Raw genomic sequence first — 20,261 nt, 5'->3', positions numbered from 1 at the left:
GGAAATTGGTTGTTCTGTGTTCTGTTACCACTTAAAATAAAAACCTCTATAAGAGCAGTTACCATATAGTATGGTAATTATCATACTTATATGTACTTTATTTCTCTTTGTGTTCCTAGGACCTGATACCCAATAAGTAAGGTGAATAATCTTCTTAGTTAAAAATCTGCATTTCTTTTTGTATTATAAATAGACTTTTTGGTTTCCCTAATTTAGAAGATAAAATATCTTTATAGCTTTTAAATATTGTAGTCCTTCTGGTTCTATTATAATAATGTGCCTTATATTGTACAGTTTTTATTACCTTAAAAAGCACTTATTAAATATTTCATTCTGACTTTAACTGTCTTACTGTATATATTAGGCTATGTAGATGGCCAAGGCATGATCTCATCCATTGATCCATACTATTTTGGCAACCCACTCCAGTACTCTTGCCTGGAAAATCCCATGGACCGAGGAGCCTGGTAGGCTACAGTCCATGGGGTCGCAAAGAGTCGGACCTGACTGAGCGACTTCACTTTTAACCGTCTTACTGTATATATTAGGCTATGTAGATGGCCAAGACATGATCTTATCCATTGATCCATACTATCCTGTTGGGAAATAATCAGGATATATTTTATAATCATTTTCCTAATGAGGAAACGAATTCTAAGAATGTGAAGGACTGGTTACAAAGCTTTTAATTGACTAGCACCTGAACATCAATCCAGAGCTATGTAATCCAAGGATCTGACTACATCAGTCATAAGAAGTTGATATTTTACTTGTTTTGTTTAGTTTTACTTCTCTTACTTGAAGTTTTAGCTGTTGGGACTTTAAATTGTTACTTGTCCTTAGTGGCTCCCTGTCTGCTCATTTGAACAAGAAAATAGCTCACTCCTATTTAATTTCTAGTTATTTCAGAACTGTTTTAAGGTGAAAGTATTGTCTTGACTGGTTTCCACACATCTTTTGCTTTGTTCAATGTCTCTCCTTACTAGGAGTTAGATATGGGTAATTTACAGAACCTTTTGGTTCAAATAAGAATCTCAGCATATGTTTATTGAATGGGCTTTTGTTTATGGTCATTAAAGCTCCATGGACTGCTAATACTATTGGGAGTATGATTTTTTTATTTTAAAGCTTTGTCAAATCTCACATGGTTGACCTCAGTAAAGCTAGAACTAGAAAAATATGCATACCAATTTATTTTTTAAATATTTGAAGGAAAAGAGAATCAATACATTTGTTAGATTTTAAAAATTCACATTATTTTAGTTAATAAGTACTCTTTAAGTTAAATAGCTTGATGTGATTATGCTTACCTGAGCTAAACAACAAGGACCTACTATGTAATTTTTGTAGTAACTTATGGTAGAAAATTATATATATATGTAATTCTATATAATAGAAAATTATATATATGTGTGTGTGTGTGTGTGTATATATATATATATATATATATATATATATATATATATATGGCTTCCCAGGTGGTGCTAGTGGTAAGGACTCCCCCTGCCAATGTAGGAGATGTAGCTGATGCGGGTTTGATCTCTGTGTCAGGAAGAGCCCCAGAGAAGGAAATGTCAACCCACTCTAGTATTCTTGCCTGGGAAGTCCCATGGGGTGATAGTCAGACACAACTGAGCACACACACTTCACATATGTGTGTGTTTATGTGTATATATAACACATGAGTGTGTATATATATAACTGAAAAGACATGGGTTTGATCCCTGGGTCAGAAAGGTCCCCTGGAGAAGGAAATGGCAATCCACTCCTATACTCTGGCCTGGAACGTCCCATGGACAGAGGAGCCTAGTAGGCTACAGTTGATGGGGTCACAAAAGTGGGACATGACTTAGCGATTAAACAACAACGGAAACATTGTAAATCAACTATATGTCAATAAAAAGTTAAAAAATAATAATGCTTACATGGTTGACTCAATCTTTTACAGCCTGTACTTAACTTAAGGGACCTAGGATTATCTGAATTAAAAGTTGGACAGATTGATCAACTGGTAGACAGTCTACTTCCTGGATTTTATAAGGACAAAAATGTTTCTTCCCATTGGCATACATCTCATGTATCTGCACAGTCCTTCTTTGAAAATAAATATGGTAAGATAATATAGTTTATGTTTCAATGAAAGTAAGCCATTTTAGTACTGTTGATAATTTAATAGATAACAAGGTTAGGGGGTTTCCCTGGTGGCTCAGATGGTAAAGAATCCACTTGCAGTGTGGGTGTGATCCGTGGGTCAGGAAGATCCCCTGGAGAAGGGAATGGCAACCCACTCCAGTATTCTTGCCTAGAGAATTCCATGGACAGGAGCCTGGAGGGCTACAGTCTGTGGAGTTGCAAAGAATCGGACATGACTGAGCCACTTAGACTTTCATGTTACTTATTAACATACTTCTGGTTTCCAATGTTTCATCACATTGTAGACTAGGTTTGAAATTGTCTCTTGCAAATAACTTGTTTTGGTTTTTCTAATATTTGGTAAAATCATTTGTTGTATTTCATGATTTGATTGTTTGACAATTAGAAAGTTTAGTTTTTACAATTTCTTTCCAGGTTGCCTAGATATGTTTAGTACTTTACGTTCCTCTTGCTTGTACAGACAACATTCAAGAACTCTTAAAAGAATTTGTTCAGATCTTCAGTACTGGCCAGGTATGAAGCAACAAATTATATTTATTTTGAAAAATATAGATTTGTTTAATATATTCTGATTTGTCTTTCTTAGTGATATTAATGATTAGAAACAGTCATTTGTAGCTCACAGTAGAATCTGCAGAATATTTGGAAATAACTAGTGTCAAAGTTTTGGTTCTTAGTAGACATTTTCCTTGTGAAAATTTAAAATGAAAACTGAATGTGATACTGTTTCATTCAGTTTTCATACAGTCTCGGGGTTTTAAAACGTTGAAATCAAGGACACGACGTCTGCAGTCCACCTCTGAAAGATTAGCAGAAACCCAGCACACAGCGCCATCATTTGTGAAGGTAATTAGACCTTTTTCGTTGTTGTTTGATAAAGCAGTACTTTTCAGAAAGAATGTTCAATATCGGATGTATATTTTTGGCTAGTTGATTTTCTTTCATCTTTTCATTTAGGATAATGGATTAATATTCTATGCAATCATTATATCTACAACATTCTGGATTCCAAGCTATTTTTCCACTAGCCTGTTAGACATCTTCCTTTGTTTTTTCCTGTCAATCTACACCTGCTTATGTATTCTTATGTTAATAAGTAGCATCCATCCAGGCAAGAAACATTGTGGTTAACTATAATTTGTCCATCTTCTCTCACTTCCTGCATCCATAATTACTAAAACCCTATTGATCCAGCCTCTTAAATGTTTCTTAAATCTGTCTTCATCCCCAGGTCCACTGCATAGACAGATGATGATTATTTAGTCTCCCTTCACTTTTGCTAGCTTTAGTCCAATCTCCAGACTGCCATCTGCTGGACTGTCTAAAATGTAATAGTTGTATTCCTCTGCTTTATTGTCAGATTTCTGCCATGGTACGTAAGGCATTTCATCACTTGGCATTCTGCCTAACATTTTTCTGTTCTCATCTTTGAGTGTACCACCTCCTCTCTCCCTCTATCCTCTACTCTCTTGGTGTTTTAAAGTCCTGTCAAACAAGACTGCTTATTGCTCTTGAGTACTAGAGGCTGTTATTTCATCAGTTCAGTTCAGTTCAGTCACTGAGTCGTGTCCGACTCTTTGTGACCCCATGAATCGCAGCACGCCAGGCCTCCCTGTCCATCACCAACTCCCGGAGTTCACTCAGACTCGCGTCCATCGAGTCAGTGATGCTGTCCAGCCATCTCATCCTCGGTCGCCCCCTTCTTCCTTTCATGGCACTGTCAAATTGTTTATGCCCTGTGTTTCTGTGGTTTAGTTATCCCATCCTCTATAAGGTTTTTTCCTGACTTCTTAGACAGCATTTGTTTTACCACCATACCTAGTTCCTCTAATGTAATATCAAAATAACTTCAAAAAGTTATTTGTGTATCTCTTCGCAGTAGACTGAAAATATTCCGATCATTGGTATTTACATCTTCAGAACTTACACACGGTCAAGTATTAACATATGAAAGGTGCTAAGTAAACATTTAATAAATGAGTGAGGTTTTTCTTCCAAGCAGGAATAAAGGAGTGTGACCTGTTGTAAGCTATCAAACCCTGTCAACTTGTGACCTGTTATTCAGTAGAGTTAGTGATTTACATAGTTTATATTCACTAACTGCTAGGAGTATATGGGCCAGTGTTAGTTTCCTAATCATTGGCTATTTATTGTTGAGTCTTAATTCTTCACATTGACAATAAAAATTTTAAATTGTAGAATTTTAATGAATTTTTTTGTGATTAGTTGTTACGTTTAGGGGGAATATTACCTATAGTCAATGATACTGATGTGTTGTTTGTGTATTTAGGGGTTTCTTTTGCGGGACAGAGGATCAGACGTTGAGAGTTTGGATAAACTCATGAAAACCAAAAACATACCTGAAGCTCACCAAGATGCATTTAAAACTGGTTTTGCAGAAGGTTTCCTGAAAGCTCAAGCGCTAACACAAAAAACCAATGGTAAGTTGATTAGACACCATCCATATCTGGAGAGGAATATCTGAAAGGAAATCATAGTCCTGCCTCTAAGTGATTATAATAACTTTTCTAACAATTATACAACTTTTTATTGGTTACATTTCCTTATGTTTGTATCTCAAGCTGTGTGGAAAGAGAATATGTCCTGGCACTTTCACTGTCTGAAGTGAACCTAAGTCAGTGATAGAAGTACAAGAGGCTTTGTGAAATTTTTGATAACATGTGCTGAAAGGCGATCATGGAGATTATGCAAAATATACCAGGCTCCGTAACTATGTGTTGTGAAATGTGATTACCAACAGTAACCTCATGTTTGCATTTCATTGAGCTGTCATTTCTCATTGATAACATTTTATTTAAGGCTTTTTTCTTTTTCCTCCAGATTCTTTAAGAAGAACTCGCCTGATTGTTTTTATTCTGCTGGTAGTTGGCATTTATGGACTCTTAAAGAACCCATTTTTATCTGGTAGAGACTCTTTATATTTGACTTTTATTTTTTATATTTTATTTATATATTAAAATATATTTTATATTTGACTTAAAAAATCTTTTGTATACTCATTTCTTTTCCTTAGTCTAAGACTTAGAGATACGAAAACATTTATGTGTATAATTCCAGGGTCTAGGTCTTTAATCCAAATTTGAGACTTCTCAGACTGGGTTACTTTGAGATTGTTTTTTACATTGAGATAGAAAAATTTTAATCTCTTAAGATTATGTATCATCCACCTCGTCAGAGGACTTACTATATTTGCATTGTCTTATGGATTATAAGAAAAATTCCTTCAGACACTGTATAAATTCAATTGTACTTTTTTAACGATATAAAATATTTTTTAAAGTTCCAAGGATTATTTTAGAGTAACAATTTTAAATTTACTTCTAGACGTGATTAATTCCCCAGATTTTTAGGAAATGATACTTAACCAATGATAAAATTCTAAGAACATGCAGAAGAATTTTATAATAGCAATTCAGAGTGAAAACAGTCATCTATTTCAAAGACACAGTAATATATTCAGTGTATTTAAAATTGACACACAGAAAATTACTTTAGAACCCCAGGTTTTCTCAGTTTGCCAGTCTAAAATGAAATAATAATGTCAGATTTAAGTGGATTCAATTGATTTTTCCAGCTGTCATTCAGTGTTTATACCGTGTTTTCCCCTTTCTTTATGATGATTACCTTGAGAGGGGAAAAAAAATGATTTACAGTTAAGAACATTGATTGACCTAGATCAGAAATTATTCCTAGAACTTGATGTAGTCCCAGTTATTTTAAAAGTTATCAAACCTTAGATGAGCTTTTAACATCCAGGAATAGCCTCTTTTATATATAGATCTGCTTTCTCTTGTCTCTCTGTTTTTTTAAAAAATTATTTTTTCTAAAAAAAGGAACTAGTGTATGGATTGATAGGTGGTATCAGCAGGGTGGTAGATTATTCTTTTGTGTTTCTTAATTGCATACAATAGAGCTTGAGAACCATTGGTTTACGTTTTTATTATTAGATATAAGGAGAAGAGGAAAATTCTTAGTTTAAATTGGAAAGGCAAAGATGTCATTTTAATGAGAATCATTCATTCCTTGAACATTGTCTCAAAATCCAGAAGACCTAATTCCTACTCCTCGAATTGTGGTCTTAGACATTTAATTTTTCTGGACTTTCTTGCCTCTGAAAAATAAGATAGTTAGAATTTTATGAATCTGTCAAATATGTAAGCATTTTTTCTTGTCCATTTAGTCCGCTTCCGGACAACAACGGGGCTTGATTCAGCTGTAGATCCTGTGCAGATGAAAAATGTTACCTTTGAACATGTTAAAGGAGTAAGTTAAAAAGTTTACCTTGGTCTCTTCAAACATTATGGTAATTGTATTTTTTATTAGAAAGGTTGAAATAATAGAAAATACATACACGGTCTGTGCCTCCAGTTCTTGGCACAGAGCTCTTAAAACCCTTGTAATTTCTCAGGGGAGAAGAGCACTGGGAGTATCTTTTGTTCTACTGTTTGGTCCTTGACACCAGTTCCTGACACAGGGCTTCTGAGTCCCTTGGAATGTCCTGGGTGATGGCAGTGTCTTTTGTTCTTTTATTTCCTTGTCCCCTTGACTATACAGCTTGTACCTTATGGGATCTTAGCTTCCCAACGAGGGACTGAACCCAGGCCCACAGCTGTGGATACCTGGAGTCCTATCCACTGGACCGCCAGGGAAGTCCCAGTGTCTTTTGTTCTAATGAGGTGGCTATGAGTGGGCTCCTGGAGGGGGCCTGGTCACCAGAAAGGTCAGGCTGTGGTTAGAATCTTGGAACTTCCACCTCTACTCTCTGTTCTCCAGAGAGGGGAGAGGGGCTGGAAAGGAGTTAATAATTGATTATGCCTATGTGAGTACACTCCCATTAAAATCCGAACAGGTCGGGGTTTGGAGGAGTTTTTAGTTAGTGAACACATAGAGGCGTGAGGAGAGTAGCATTTTCAGAGAGGAAATGGAGGGCCTGTTCCCCTTCCTGTGTCCCTTACCTACCTCTTTCTTCCTTCTGGCTGTTCTAGGGTATATCCTTTCATAATAAGCCAATAGTACCTAACCTGGTTTCCTGAGTTCTATGAGCTGCTCTACCAAATTAAGCCCAAGGAGGGATTCTGGGAATCTCCAATTTATAGCCAAATGGCAGAAGCACAGATGACAACCTAGATGTGGGATTGACATCTGAGGGTGTGTGGGAGGCGGGGAGGGGTAGGTCTTGTGGGACTTTGGCCCATCAGTATGTTTTCTGTTCGCCCCTTCCCAAGTACTTTTTTATCACTGCCCAATGTAAATGAGTTTTCTCACTGAGTTATTAAAAGTTGTGTGATATGAGGTTGTAGGTTGGCTATAAATATATTATTATGTGAGGGTAATTTAAAATAAATACGTGAAAGTATACATACAAAAAAGGTATTCTTCATTTACACTGGTAGCCAACGTTTTTAAATTGAAGTCGCACCCATGAAAAAATTTCCAGTGTTTGTTGAAAATCGAATTCTGGAACACCAGGTTGTATTCTTTGGCAGAGCCATGTTGTGGTTGTCTTTAAAGGGACTGTTGCTTTCCAGTTCAGCACATTTCCACCAGTGCTGTTCTCCATCTGCCCTTCTTCACTCATTTATTGATACCATTTTGCCACTAGGAATTTGCATTTGTGACTTCTGCTTATATGCTAACTAGGAAAATTGCTCACTGTTTCTAATAGATAGCTTTCTTAATCCTTATCAGTGTTTTAAAGATGATCTAATATTCTGATTGTAATTTTTGTTGGCCAGATTGGATTTTTTTTTTTGCTAGGGATCTCAATTCTGTAAGATATTATATTTGGGGAATTAAATCTTTAAAATTTTTTTTACCACAACTATTTATAAAGCAGTACACTATAGCTTAATTTTAGTCACTATCCTTCGGCATTTGTTAGGAACTAAATTGTTTATATTCTAGTAGTAATTCCAATGGCACCCCACTCCAGTACTCTTGCCTGGAAAATCCCATGGGCGGAGGAGCCTGGTAGGCTGCAGTCCATGGGGCGCTAAGAGTCGGACACGAGTGAGTGACTTCACTTTCACGCATTGGAAAAGGAAATGGCAACCCACTCCAGCGTTCTTGCCTAGAGAATCCCAGGGACAGGGGAGCCTGGTGGGCTGCCGTCTATGGGGTCGCACAGAGTCGGACACGACTGAAGCGACTTAGCAGCAGCAGCGGCAGCAGCAGCAGTAATTCCTTATAATAAAAATGACTTCATAACTAGTCACAAATTAATGTTATAACTTAAACACAAACTCACTTATCGTTAATATGTAGTAAGTCCAGATAGTTTGCCCTTGAAGCTTATAACCAGGTCAAAAAAAGTTTTAGATTTGAAACATATTAGGCAACTCTATATTAAATGCCACTGAGACATTTAACTAGAATTTTGAATGTAACAGTTTTTGTTTTTTTTTTTAACCAAAGGAGGCAATTGGAAAGGGGTTTCGTTGGGATATGTAAGGAGATTTCATGTATCTGGTACTGAGGGTCAGGAGAAAACCCTTTATGTGAATATTTCTAAAGGGGCCTTTCTGTATACTTTCATTGAAACAAAAAGCCAAATTAATATCAGGTTAAATTTATAATATTCAAAGAGGGTGTCTTGGTAAGATAATTAATATTTTAAATTATTTGGTAAATTGTATCACTTCAGGTGGAGGAAGCTAAACAGGAATTACAGGAAGTTGTTGAATTTTTGAAAAATCCACAAAAATTTACTGTTCTTGGAGGTAAACTTCCAAAAGGTAAGGTATCTTTGCTTTCCCATGACTTGACAAAACACTGTAATATATCACTAATTTAACTTTTCTCAGATTTACCTGATGAAAGTTTATTAGTAATTCTTAATTGCTATTTTACAGGTGCTCATTCTGAACATACAATTTTGTTATCTTTTTTCTTTGATAATCTAAAAGTTTGTTATTTCAAACTTTTAAGTAAATTGCAACAATAAATAGTACAAAGAATTCCCTCCATGGTTTTAACTCAGGCTCAAAATTTTTTTTAACATTTTGTTCTATTTGTTAATTGATTTTCTTTATATTTTTAAAAAACCATTTGCAAGTAAATTATAGATGTCATGCTCTTTTGCCCCTAAATACCTCATCATGTGTTGCCTAAGAATTAAGGATATTCTCTTTATTACAATTTCAGTACAGTTATTAAAATCAGGAAATTTAACATAGATCCAAAACTGTTATCTAATCCAAAGTCATATTCAGATATTTATCCCAATGTGTAAATAGTATTTAAATAATACAGGAAAATTAGTTACGAAGCAGGTCCTGAAGTGAATCGTTTATAGAGACAAATATGTTTGACTATGTTTGAAAATATTGATCATTGGTGTGCCTTCAACCACAGCATTGTATTTATTAATTCGTAATTATTTAAGTTCTTATCAGATTGTGTTTTTATTTTTTAATTTGAACCATTCTTGTTTATTTTTTTCCTTTAGGAATTCTTTTAGTTGGACCACCGGGAACAGGAAAGACACTTCTTGCCCGAGCTGTTGCTGGAGAAGCTGATGTTCCTTTTTATTATGCTTCTGGATCAGAATTTGATGAGATGTTTGTGGGTGTGGGAGCCAGCCGTATAAGAAATCTTTTTAGTAGGTCTAGAGGATCTTTCATATAGTAATAATTTGTCTTAATGTTAGGAAAAGAGGGTTTCTTAAACTCTGTCTTTGCTTCTTGTTTCTGATTTGATAGTTGGTTGAAATAGCCATTGTAGGATGCTAATCTCAGGTAACTTAGTGTGTGGGCTAAAATAAAACTATTACTTTTCTTTCCAATTAGTCAGAAGAGTTTGTGGAATCACTAGGTTGCTGGATGAGGCTGGGGTCTGTTGAAAACCTGTGGTTTCGTTTGTTTGGGGTTTTTTTTTTTTTTCGTATGTTTTGTTTTCACCTTATTTATCAATTCTGTAGTATATATTTAAAAATTATTTGCCTCAAATCTGACTGTATATGGTTTGTACGACTAGGAAGAATGAATGCTCAGTGTTATAATTTTTTTTCATTTGAGACTACTCTTCTTAAAGCAGTTAAGAAAGACCTTGTTTTATGTATTTGCTCCCTAATGAGTGTCTTTTATTGGCTTTTTAATTATCTTACAGGTTGTTAAATATTTATACAATTTTATTTTAAAGGTGTTGATTTTATTAAACTTACTTGAATCTTTTCTGTCTTTAGGAGAAGCAAAAGCAAATGCCCCTTGTGTTATATTTATTGATGAATTGGATTCTGTTGGTGGGAAGCGAATTGAATCTCCAATGCATCCATATTCACGGCAGACTATAAATCAACTTCTGGCTGAAATGGATGGGTAATTGAATCTTCTGTCTTGAGAATTTGGTGGCGTATTTAGTAGCATTTTAGAGATAGGAAAAATTTTAAGTTAATAGGCAACAGAATATCCTATCTGCAAGGAGTAAAGACAAGCTATTTTGACTATTGTATTGTTTTACTAATGGGATCATCGATAATTGATGTATTAACTACTCTTAAATTGAAAATTAAAATTTTCATTTACTGTAGTATGACAGAAAAGCAGTGATTCTAGCTGAAAGTCGTCATCTCTTTGGAGATGTGCAAGGAGAATACCCTCATTCCTGCACTGTTGGTGACTAGCTCTGAGTATTGCTGTAGATCAAAGGCTTGCATCAGTTTCCATAATGTAAAAAGTAAGAGGTGGACTTGCTTTGAATGAAGCAGAGAAGTTTCTTAACATCATATAAGACATTCTGAAAGTTCAAGAGTAAATAATTGGAGTTGGTAAACTTGAAAATAATTTTTCAAAAAATTAGTCAGGAACTCAAGCTTTTTGTGTCAGGTTATCTCTTCCTAAGTAGAAAATTTACTGTGAAACCACAGATGATTTGGTGATGTATTGTTAACAAGTTTTACTGAAGTGCACTGACCTTTTAAAAAGCAGTTAGTGATGTCTTACTATTTGGGGCATTAGAAAGACAATCCCTTTTCTTTGCTGTTAATAAGATTGAAGATAAACAGTTGTGTAGAACATTTATGTGTGTGTGCTGTTTTAACTTTCAGTGAAAAGATACTTTTTTTCCTTAATAGTTTTAAACCCAATGAAGGAGTTATCATCATAGGTGCCACAAATTTCCCAGAGGCATTAGATAAGTAAGTATTAAAATTTTTGTGATATATTCTAGAACAGTGATGAACTTTAAAAACATTATGCTAAGTGAAGAATACCCATCACAAAACATTACATATTATATGATTCCTTTTATATGAAATTTTCAGAATAAGCACACCCATAGCAATGGAAAGTAATTTAGCAGTTGCCAGAGGTTGGGCAAACAGGGGGGAAATAACTGCCAGTAGACTTGGGGTTTCTTTTGGCTGGAGAAAGTGGGGGAAGGGATCAATATTCTCTAAAATTATTGTGACGGTTAGACAACTCTGAATCTATTAACACCCACTGGATTGTCCACTTCAAATTCTATGATGTGAGAATTGTATCTCAGTAAAGCTACTAAAAGAATCTTTTTATGACTTAAACATCACAGAGCTTTTGGGGGTGGGTGGTAGACAGCACATTTTTACTTATTTTTATTTTTTTTTTAAGATTTAAAAAAAAATTTTTTATTTTTACAATACTGTATTGGTTTTGCCATACATTGACATGAATCCACCATGGGTGTACATGCGATCCCAAACATGAACCCCCCTCCCACCTCCCTCCCCATAACATCCCTCTGGGTCATCCCCGTGCACCAGCCCCAAGCATGCTGTATCCTGCATTGGACATAGACTGGTGATTCGATTCTTACATGATAGTATATGTGTTTCAGTGCCATTCTCCCAAATCATCCCACCCTCTCCCTCTCCCTCTGAGTCCAAAAGTCCGCTATACACATCTGTGTCTTTTTTGCTGTCTTGCATACAGGGTCATCATTGCCATCTTTCTAAATTCCATATATATGTGTTAGTATACCATATTGATGTTTTTCTTTCTGGCTTACTTCACTCTGTATAATCGGCTCCAGTTTCATCCATCTCATCAGAACTGATTCAAATGTATTCTTTTTAACGGCTGAGTAATACTCCATTGTGTATATGTACCACAGCTTTCTTATCCATTCATCTGCTGATGGACATCTAGGTTGTTTCCATGTCCTAACTATTATAAACAGTGCTGCGATGAACATTGGGGTACATGTGTCTCTTTCAATTCTGGTTTCCTCTGTGTGTATGCCCAGCAGTGGGATTGCTAGGTCATATGGCAGTTCTATTTGCAATTTTTTAAGGAATCTCCACACTGTTTTCCATAGTGGCTGTACTAGTTTGCATTCCCACCAACAGTGTAGGAGGGTTCCCTTTTCTCCACACCCTCTCCAGCATTTATTGTTTGCAGATTTTTGGATTGCAGACATTCTGACTGGTGTGAAGTGGTACCTCATTGTGGTTTTGATTTGCATTTCTCTGATAATGAGTGATGTTGAGCATCTTTTCATGTGTTTGTTAGCCATCTGTATGTCTTCTTTGGAGAAATGTCTATTTAGTTCTTTGGCCCATCTTTTGATTGGGTCACTTATTTTTCTGGAATTGAGTTGCATAAGTTGCTTGTATATTTTTGAGATTAGTTGTTTGTCAGTTGCTTCATTTGCTATTATTTTCTCCCATTCAGAAGGCAGACAGCACATTTTTAAAAGTAAAACTTACTTTAGTTAAGGTTTTTATTGATTTTACTGTTTAAGTTATTCATACTTTCATTTGATCTAATAGTTGGTTCTTGCTTAAGAGTCTAGTTTAATGTTTTATAATACATCAGTAAGATGGATGTGTGGCTCACATAATAGGCTGCTATAGAATTATTTGTTCCTTTACCGACAGACTTGCTTGTCTTTGTCTCTGAAGGGTTGTATACTATCCTGATGCACACATTTATCTATATGAACCTTTGTTTAGCCTTCCAGTTATTGAAATTATTATTTCAACCCGGTTTTACAAGGAACTAATCTGAATATTTATGCTCAAAATAAATGTTGGTTTGCCCTTACCTTTTCATCTTCTCTTTAGGAAGTCAGTCCTGTTTTTATAACCAGATCTTCAGCACAGTTTATTAATTATATTTTCTTTTTGTATTCTCCTTGTAGTGCCTTAATACGCCCTGGTCGCTTTGACATGCAGGTTACAGTTCCAAGGCCAGATGTGAAAGGTCGAACAGAAATCTTGAAGTGGTACCTCAATAAAATAAAGTTTGATCAGTGTAAGTCTAATTCTATGATACAAACATTATCTCTGTGAAATGGTAATATATCAATTTACCGTTTGTGGTCCTTACTCAGGATGTCTTAAAAGACAAGTTCCTTTAAATGTTTTTTTTTCTCTCCTTTTATTTGTCCTTAAAGTCTATTTCTTAAGTAGTGTGTACCAGAGATTCTATAATTTTGAATTTCGATTTGAAAGAAAGTTTTCTTTTGAATATTGAGATAGATAATTGATGAATCTATATATAAATGTTTCTTTAGATGAATTTAAAATATAATAGAACAAGTACCTGCCTATATATTATGAGCATAGTACCTCATGATGTAATCACTCTGGGGGCAAAAGAGAGGAAGCAAAAGTATAAAACAAAATACATGGAAATATTATGGACCCCCCAAGTAGTAAAAGCAGCTATTAAACTGCAGTATTTTCAGAGGTCCCAGAATCAGTTCATAAAATCAAACATGTTTCCTCTTGTAACGTGGACTTTTGTGTCCAGAGTTATTTCAAGATGAAACTGATAATGTGTTTTTTCAGTCTGTGGTTGGGTGATAACTGAAGGTCTGTAAATCATTATCTGACAACTTTACCTTTCTTTGTTTTTTACAAAATTATTTAAGTACAAGAATTTATGTTATTTGTCCCAGTGACCATTTTTACAGTCTGTTCAGTAGCAATTTTTCCTTTTTCCTCTTAGAATTCAGTAAAGTTTTTTTTTTTTTAGTTATAGTTCATGATTGCTATTTTCTTTTTTCTTTTCCAAAATGAGTTCTTTATGCAGAGCTTTTTATTACTGCTTTTGAAATTTCAGTGTTGTGTTCTGTCTGCATATAGCTGTTGATCCAGAAATCATAGCTCGAGGTACTGTTGGCTTTTCTGGAGCAGAGTTGGAGAATCTTGTGAACCAGGCTGCATTAAAGGCGGCTGTTGATGGAAAAGAAATGGTTACTATGAAGGAACTAGAGTTTTCCAAAGATAAAATCCTAATGGGTAGGTTTCTTTTCATTTTTTCCCTATGTTATGCTGTTCATTATGTTAGAGAAAAAATTCTTAATTTTCAGAGAAAGGTTATAAAAACAAAAGGTATAGAAACATGCAAATATATACTCAAACATAGTACAAAGTTTGGCCTCTTACAGAACAAATACACCGTATATTATACTCTCTGAAGGTGCCCGTGTTTTTCTTCTTATCTGATATTGCTGATTAAAGAATAGTTGACTTTTTACTGTTTTTCAGTATTTAAGTTTTATTTTAAACCTTAAATTGGCTTTAAGGGGCTTCCCTGGTGGGTCAGTGGTAAAGAAGCCACTTGCCAATACAGGAGACACAGGTTCAATCCCTGATCTGGGAAGATCCCACATGCCATGGAGCAACTAAGCCCATGAGCGACAACTACTGAGCCTGCGCTCCGGAGCCCAGGAGCCACGACTGCTGAGCCCACATTGCCACGACTGCTGAAGCACAGAACCTGAGCTCCGCAACGAGAGAAGCCATTGCATTGGGAAACCTGTGCACCACAACTGCAGAGTAGCCCCCGCTCGCCACAACTAGAGAAAAGCCCACCACCAAAAAGAAATTAAAATAAAGATTATTTAAATTGGCTTCAAAACAGGTGGTTGTGTTATTCCTGTTAGAAGTTTGTTTTCTAGAAATAGTTTTTTCCTTTTGATATAAGGAGTAAAATTATAGTTCTTAGAATTTGGTTTTCAGTTGACAGATTATGGTTTACATGTGTTGTAGAGTGGAGTCTACTCATTTTTTAAACTTTCACGATGGTTTAAAATATTAATGATATTAAATCATATTACTCTGAGAATGACTTTGAGGCATATGAACTTCATTCACTTAAATATTCCTTCCTAATGGAGTATTTTACTTAAATAAATTTTATTCTTAGGGCCTGAGCGTAGAAGTGTGGAAATTGATAACAAAAACAAAACGATCACAGCGTATCATGAATCCGGTCATGCTATTATTGCATATTACACTAAAGATGCAATGCCTATCAACAAAGCTACCATCATGCCTCGAGGGCCAACACTTGGACATGTGAGTGTCTTTAGTTTTTCTTTTCTTTCGGATAATGCTTCCTAGTACCTTATGAAGGAAATTACTGATGAAAACATTTCAAAAGAAAATTCAGCTACTTCCTGAGTTTGTTAATACATTCTTCTTTAACTTCCTCAACTGTCCTGAATTCAGACATATGTGTGAAATTTATCTGCTAATAAAGGATATCTTTAATATTTCAGATAGTATATTTAAATTATGAAATTTAATTCAGGAATGACAACAAAATATAATTCTTAAATGTGTAGTTGCTCTTTTTCCCCTCAGAAGAAATTATGTATGACTGGTTCAGTTGTTTTTCCAAGTTTTATCTCATTGAGCATAAATTTCATTTTCATATCTTTCTAATTATAGACATTTTAAATATTTTTATTCAGTGAAGGACAGACAGTTGTGTTGCAGCATTAACTACTTATTTATAAAATGCACTTCTGCTTTCCTCATTTTATACATTTCTGGTTTGGTCATCAGTCACCATGACTGTCTCTATGAAATATTGCTGAGTTTTCAGCATCATGGCATTAAGTAAGAGAGACAAATGATAATTCAGGTTATTAATATGTATTTCAAAACTGTGTGTCATTTTTCTCTTTGCTTTTCAATTGTCTAGGTGTCCCTGTTGCCTGAGAATGATCGGTGGAATGAAACTAGAGCTCAGCTGCTTGCCCAGATGGACGTCAGCATGGGGGGACGAGTGGCAGAGGAGCTTATATTTGGAAGTGACCATATTACAACAGGTTACTGTAAATAATGACTTTAGTTCAAATTGTGTTCATTCATTTAAAGATTTTTTTTTAACTTAAATTCTATGTATATTTAAAAATTTTAGGTGCTTCCAGTGATTTTGATAATGCAACCAAAATAGCAAAGCGCATGGTCACCAAATTTGGAATGAGTGAAAAGGTAATAGCTAATTTTAACCCTCCCTCATGTGTCACATGATGATGTGAAGAGTGTAGTGTCTCTTTCTGAGAGAGGGTTCTATTATAAATTGATAGGTTTTCCTGTTTCATTCCAAATGGATTTGACAAAGCTTATTTATAAATTAAACCTCATTTTCTGAGAAATGGCACACACTCTTTCTATTCCAGCTGCTCAGACAGTACCAGTTATTCATGAATTAACCAAATGATAATATAAATATAAATTATTTAGTTTTCTGTTCATATGACATCACAGATCTACTTGTTGAGCTTGCTTAATTTGCCTTTTCCACATACTCTATATATCTGCTTTATCACTGTGACTCCGTGAAGCAATTCCAATATACTCTGACTGTGAATTTCTGGACTAGAATAGCTGCTAAAGTTTTCCAAGAAGGTACTCAGAACCATGCATGCTAAGTTGCTTCAGTCACTTCCGACTCTGTGCAACACTATGGACTGTAGCCTACCAGGCTCCTATGTCCATGGGATTCTCCAGGCAAGGATACTAGAGTGGATTACCATGCCCTCCTCCAGGGGATCTTCTTGACCCAAGATCGAACCCATGTCTCATATCTCCTGCATTGGCAGGCAGGTTCTTTACCACTAGTGCCAACTTGAAGCCCACTCAGAACCATACTTGGGTTTTAAAATTCTCTCTGTACATTTTAGTATTATACTTTCCCTTGTGGCTCAGCTGGTAAAGAATCCGCGTGCAGTGTGGGAGACCTGGGTTCAATCCTTGGGTTGGGAAGAGTCCCTGGAGAAGGGAAAGGCTACCCACTGCCGTATTCTGGCCTGGAGAATTCCATGGGCTGTATAGTTCATGGGGTCTGCAAAGAGTTGGACACGACTGAGTGATGAATTTTTTTTGCCCTCAAGGGCATTTTTACATTGTAATTTTTCCTTGCTCCCGTGATACTTATTTTCTTATATATGGTATAGTCCTCGCTGTTACATACATTAGTTAGAGGTTTTTATGTTGAATTTCTTTCTTTTCGTTGATTTTAGCTTGGAGTTATGACCTACAGTGATACAGGGAAACTGAGTCCAGAAACTCAATCTGCTATTGAACAGGAAATCAGAATCCTTTTGAGGGTAATAATCTTTGTTTTTTTAATGTTTGTTTATCTGTTTAGTCAAAACATGCCTGAGTATTTGGGTGCATGCAAAATAGCTAAAGTTCCATGGTTCTTTAGAAATGTCAATATAGCTCATAAAGTTAATAGGGGCACCACTGCTACCGGAAGTATGGTAGGTACTCTTTCCACTAGATGGCAGGCTTACTTGGGTATTACGTGTTGTATTAGGTTCAAATGCAATCCCATGGACTGCCAGTTGCCAGTAGCCTGCCAGTCTCCTCTGTCCATGGGATTCTCCAGGCATGAATAGTAGAGTGGGTTGCCATTCCTTTTTCCAGGGGATCTTCCCAACCCAGGGACTGAACCTGGTCTCCCGCATTGTAGGCAGATTTTTTTTATCATTTGAGCCACCAGGGAAGCCCCAGGTTCAAATGTATATGAGCCTTAAAAGTGTGAAACCTGATAGTTTTACATGTTATAAAGTAAGGGGTTCATTCCAAGGAAGTTTTTAAACTTACTGGTAATCCTTGATTTTTAGCTATAATATTCCATAATATATTTCTAATAATTTGTATATTTAATGTAGTTATTTCATTTGGACATTATGGTTATGTTCACAATGTCTAGTGTATTATATTTATATACCTGTGTTTCTTGGTTTTGGTAAATTCATTTTTATGTTTTGTATCCATTTTTATAAGGGCAAAAATGATTAGCTATTCAAATACTGACATTTGTATAGGCAAATCTGATACTGTCAAAACTGAACTGTAATTATTGCCGTTATTCATAAACTGATAAACTTAATTCACACTCGCTTTGGAAAGAGAATTGAAGAATTTAAGTGATAAGTTCAAGGTGGGTTGCAAAAAAAATATGAAAGTCAAAGATCACCTTTAGTGATAGACTTACAGTTTTGCGAAATGAGTGTGTTACCAAGTAAAAGAATGAAAATCTGTGTCTTTTCTGGCCATTCTAGATTGAGTAAATTGGTGAAATGTTAAGAGACAAAATGAACAAACAAACTCCCTTTACTTTTAGCCTGTATATTGAATAAAGAAATAGATTCTGTGTTTATAGACCTTACTTAGAAAGCAAATGAGTAGTGTATACTTTTACTTCTTCAGTAGCTTTTTGTGTAAGTGGACCTTGATTATCTATAGGATAGAATTGGAGGTTAAAAATGCAACACTGGAAAGTATGAAAGTTATTGCCAGGGAACCAAGCTTTTAAATGCTTTTATATTTTATAGATAGAAATCAGTAGATCTTATACATTTTTTTAGAGTACATAAAGGGTTGGGTTTTTTTTTCCATTTATGGTTTTGCTTCTAAGGTTTCTGCCTTTTACATATCTGCTTTGTATTTCAGGATTCATATGAGCGAGCAAAACATATCTTGAAGACTCATGCAAAAGAGCACAAGAATCTGGCAGAAGCTTTATTAACCTACGAGACTTTGGATGCCAAAGAGATTCAAATTGTTCTTGAGGGGAAGAAGTTGGAAGTGAGATGATAGCTCTTGAATTGGATGTATTGCTGGTTTTATTGCAAGACCATTAGTAGCATTGAAGTAGTCTTATTTTGCAACTCTTTTTCCCATTCTTGACTCGGTTTTGCAACTCTTTCTCCCATTCTTGACTCGGTATCATTCAGCGGTGTGAAACACTTTGTCAGTCTATTGTCACATTCATCTAATTTTGATTATTCTCATGACGAACACCTATTGCAAATAGCAAATTTATTAAAGAAAATAAAGAGCTATCAGGATTGAAAACAGCTTGTTTGAGAAGTGTTAATTGGTTATTAAGTTGAAAATCAGTAATGATTTTATGGTTGGTTACAGTGTTAGATGTGAATAGAAGGTGTGCCTTTAGCTCTTGGGAGGTATTTTTACTTGGCAAAGTAAAATTCATGAAGGATTGTCTTTGTTTCTAGATAGTACCATTTATCTTTGATAAAGAAATGATGCTGTTTGGCTATTGGTACCTTGTAGTTCTATGTTCATGGTGGAAACTTCATTAAGATGCACTTAATTATGATCTAGATTGATCATATATAAAGTTTTTTTTTTTTAAATAAGAGTGAAGAATTGTGAACCTACAGATACAATCAGAATTTAAATGATTATAACTTTTAAAAAATGCAGCTTGCATTTTTATTTTTTTTAAAAACAGTACTATCACTCTGAAAATGAAGCTTATTTTAGAGCAACAGTATTTTGTTAAATAAGCAAGTAACACACCTCAAATTCTGAATAACAATGTAATTATGCTTGGCAATGAAACCAAAATAAAACCAAAAACTCAGTCCCCTTCAGAGTGAACTTTTGAATTACTCTGTGTTAGAAATGGAAAGTTGTGTTTACTTTTCATTCAGATTTTGCAAATATTAATGTGTTGTTACAGGATTTACAGATGACTTTATTTAGCTCAGTAGAAAAATTATTTTAGAGCACATTGTATTGGTTTTATAACCAAATTATATTCTTGAAGTGATTTTATTAAAATTACCTATAGTTTTCTAGTAACTTTTAAATTGTTTATGGTCTTTATTGAGGTTGATAGAGGGAGCTTGCTACATGATACTCTTGCCCTTTTGTTTGGGTAATTTAAAAGTTTGATGTAGTTTCAACCTTAGAGAAACATTATCAGAATAATACAAGGATCTCCCTTATACTCTTCATTCAGATTCATCAGCTGTTTTCATTTGCCCCCATTTCTTCTGGCCCTTTCTCCCTTCCTCCTATCCTCCTGCCCCCTGTCTGTTGATATATGTGT

General features: G+C 35.1%; 1 protein-coding gene across 1 annotated transcript in view; it reads left to right on the top strand.

Moving 5' to 3' along the window:
• YME1L1 (YME1 like 1 ATPase) overlaps positions 1–20,011 on the top strand; it is a 31,671-nt gene extending 11,660 nt beyond the window's left edge. Inside the window, exons 3-19 of the mRNA XM_005687859.3 lie at positions 1,949–2,111; positions 2,569–2,667; positions 2,891–3,000; positions 4,445–4,595; positions 4,996–5,079; positions 6,356–6,438; positions 8,819–8,909; positions 9,623–9,775; positions 10,358–10,490; positions 11,246–11,308; positions 13,291–13,403; positions 14,240–14,395; positions 15,306–15,457; positions 16,089–16,215; positions 16,308–16,381; positions 17,413–17,499; positions 18,854–20,011. Coding sequence (XP_005687916.1) covers positions 1,949–2,111; positions 2,569–2,667; positions 2,891–3,000; positions 4,445–4,595; positions 4,996–5,079; positions 6,356–6,438; positions 8,819–8,909; positions 9,623–9,775; positions 10,358–10,490; positions 11,246–11,308; positions 13,291–13,403; positions 14,240–14,395; positions 15,306–15,457; positions 16,089–16,215; positions 16,308–16,381; positions 17,413–17,499; positions 18,854–18,997 — 1,983 coding nt within the window. The 3' untranslated portion in view covers positions 18,998–20,011. The remainder of the gene's footprint in view (positions 1–1,948; positions 2,112–2,568; positions 2,668–2,890; positions 3,001–4,444; positions 4,596–4,995; positions 5,080–6,355; positions 6,439–8,818; positions 8,910–9,622; positions 9,776–10,357; positions 10,491–11,245; positions 11,309–13,290; positions 13,404–14,239; positions 14,396–15,305; positions 15,458–16,088; positions 16,216–16,307; positions 16,382–17,412; positions 17,500–18,853) is intronic.

This window comes from Capra hircus, chromosome 13, assembly GCF_001704415.2.
Source record: "Capra hircus breed San Clemente chromosome 13, ASM170441v1, whole genome shotgun sequence".
NCBI lineage: Eukaryota > Metazoa > Chordata > Mammalia > Artiodactyla > Bovidae > Capra > Capra hircus.
The sequence above is the reverse complement of the archived record's forward strand: the minus strand, read 5'-3'. Positions and strand labels throughout refer to the sequence as shown.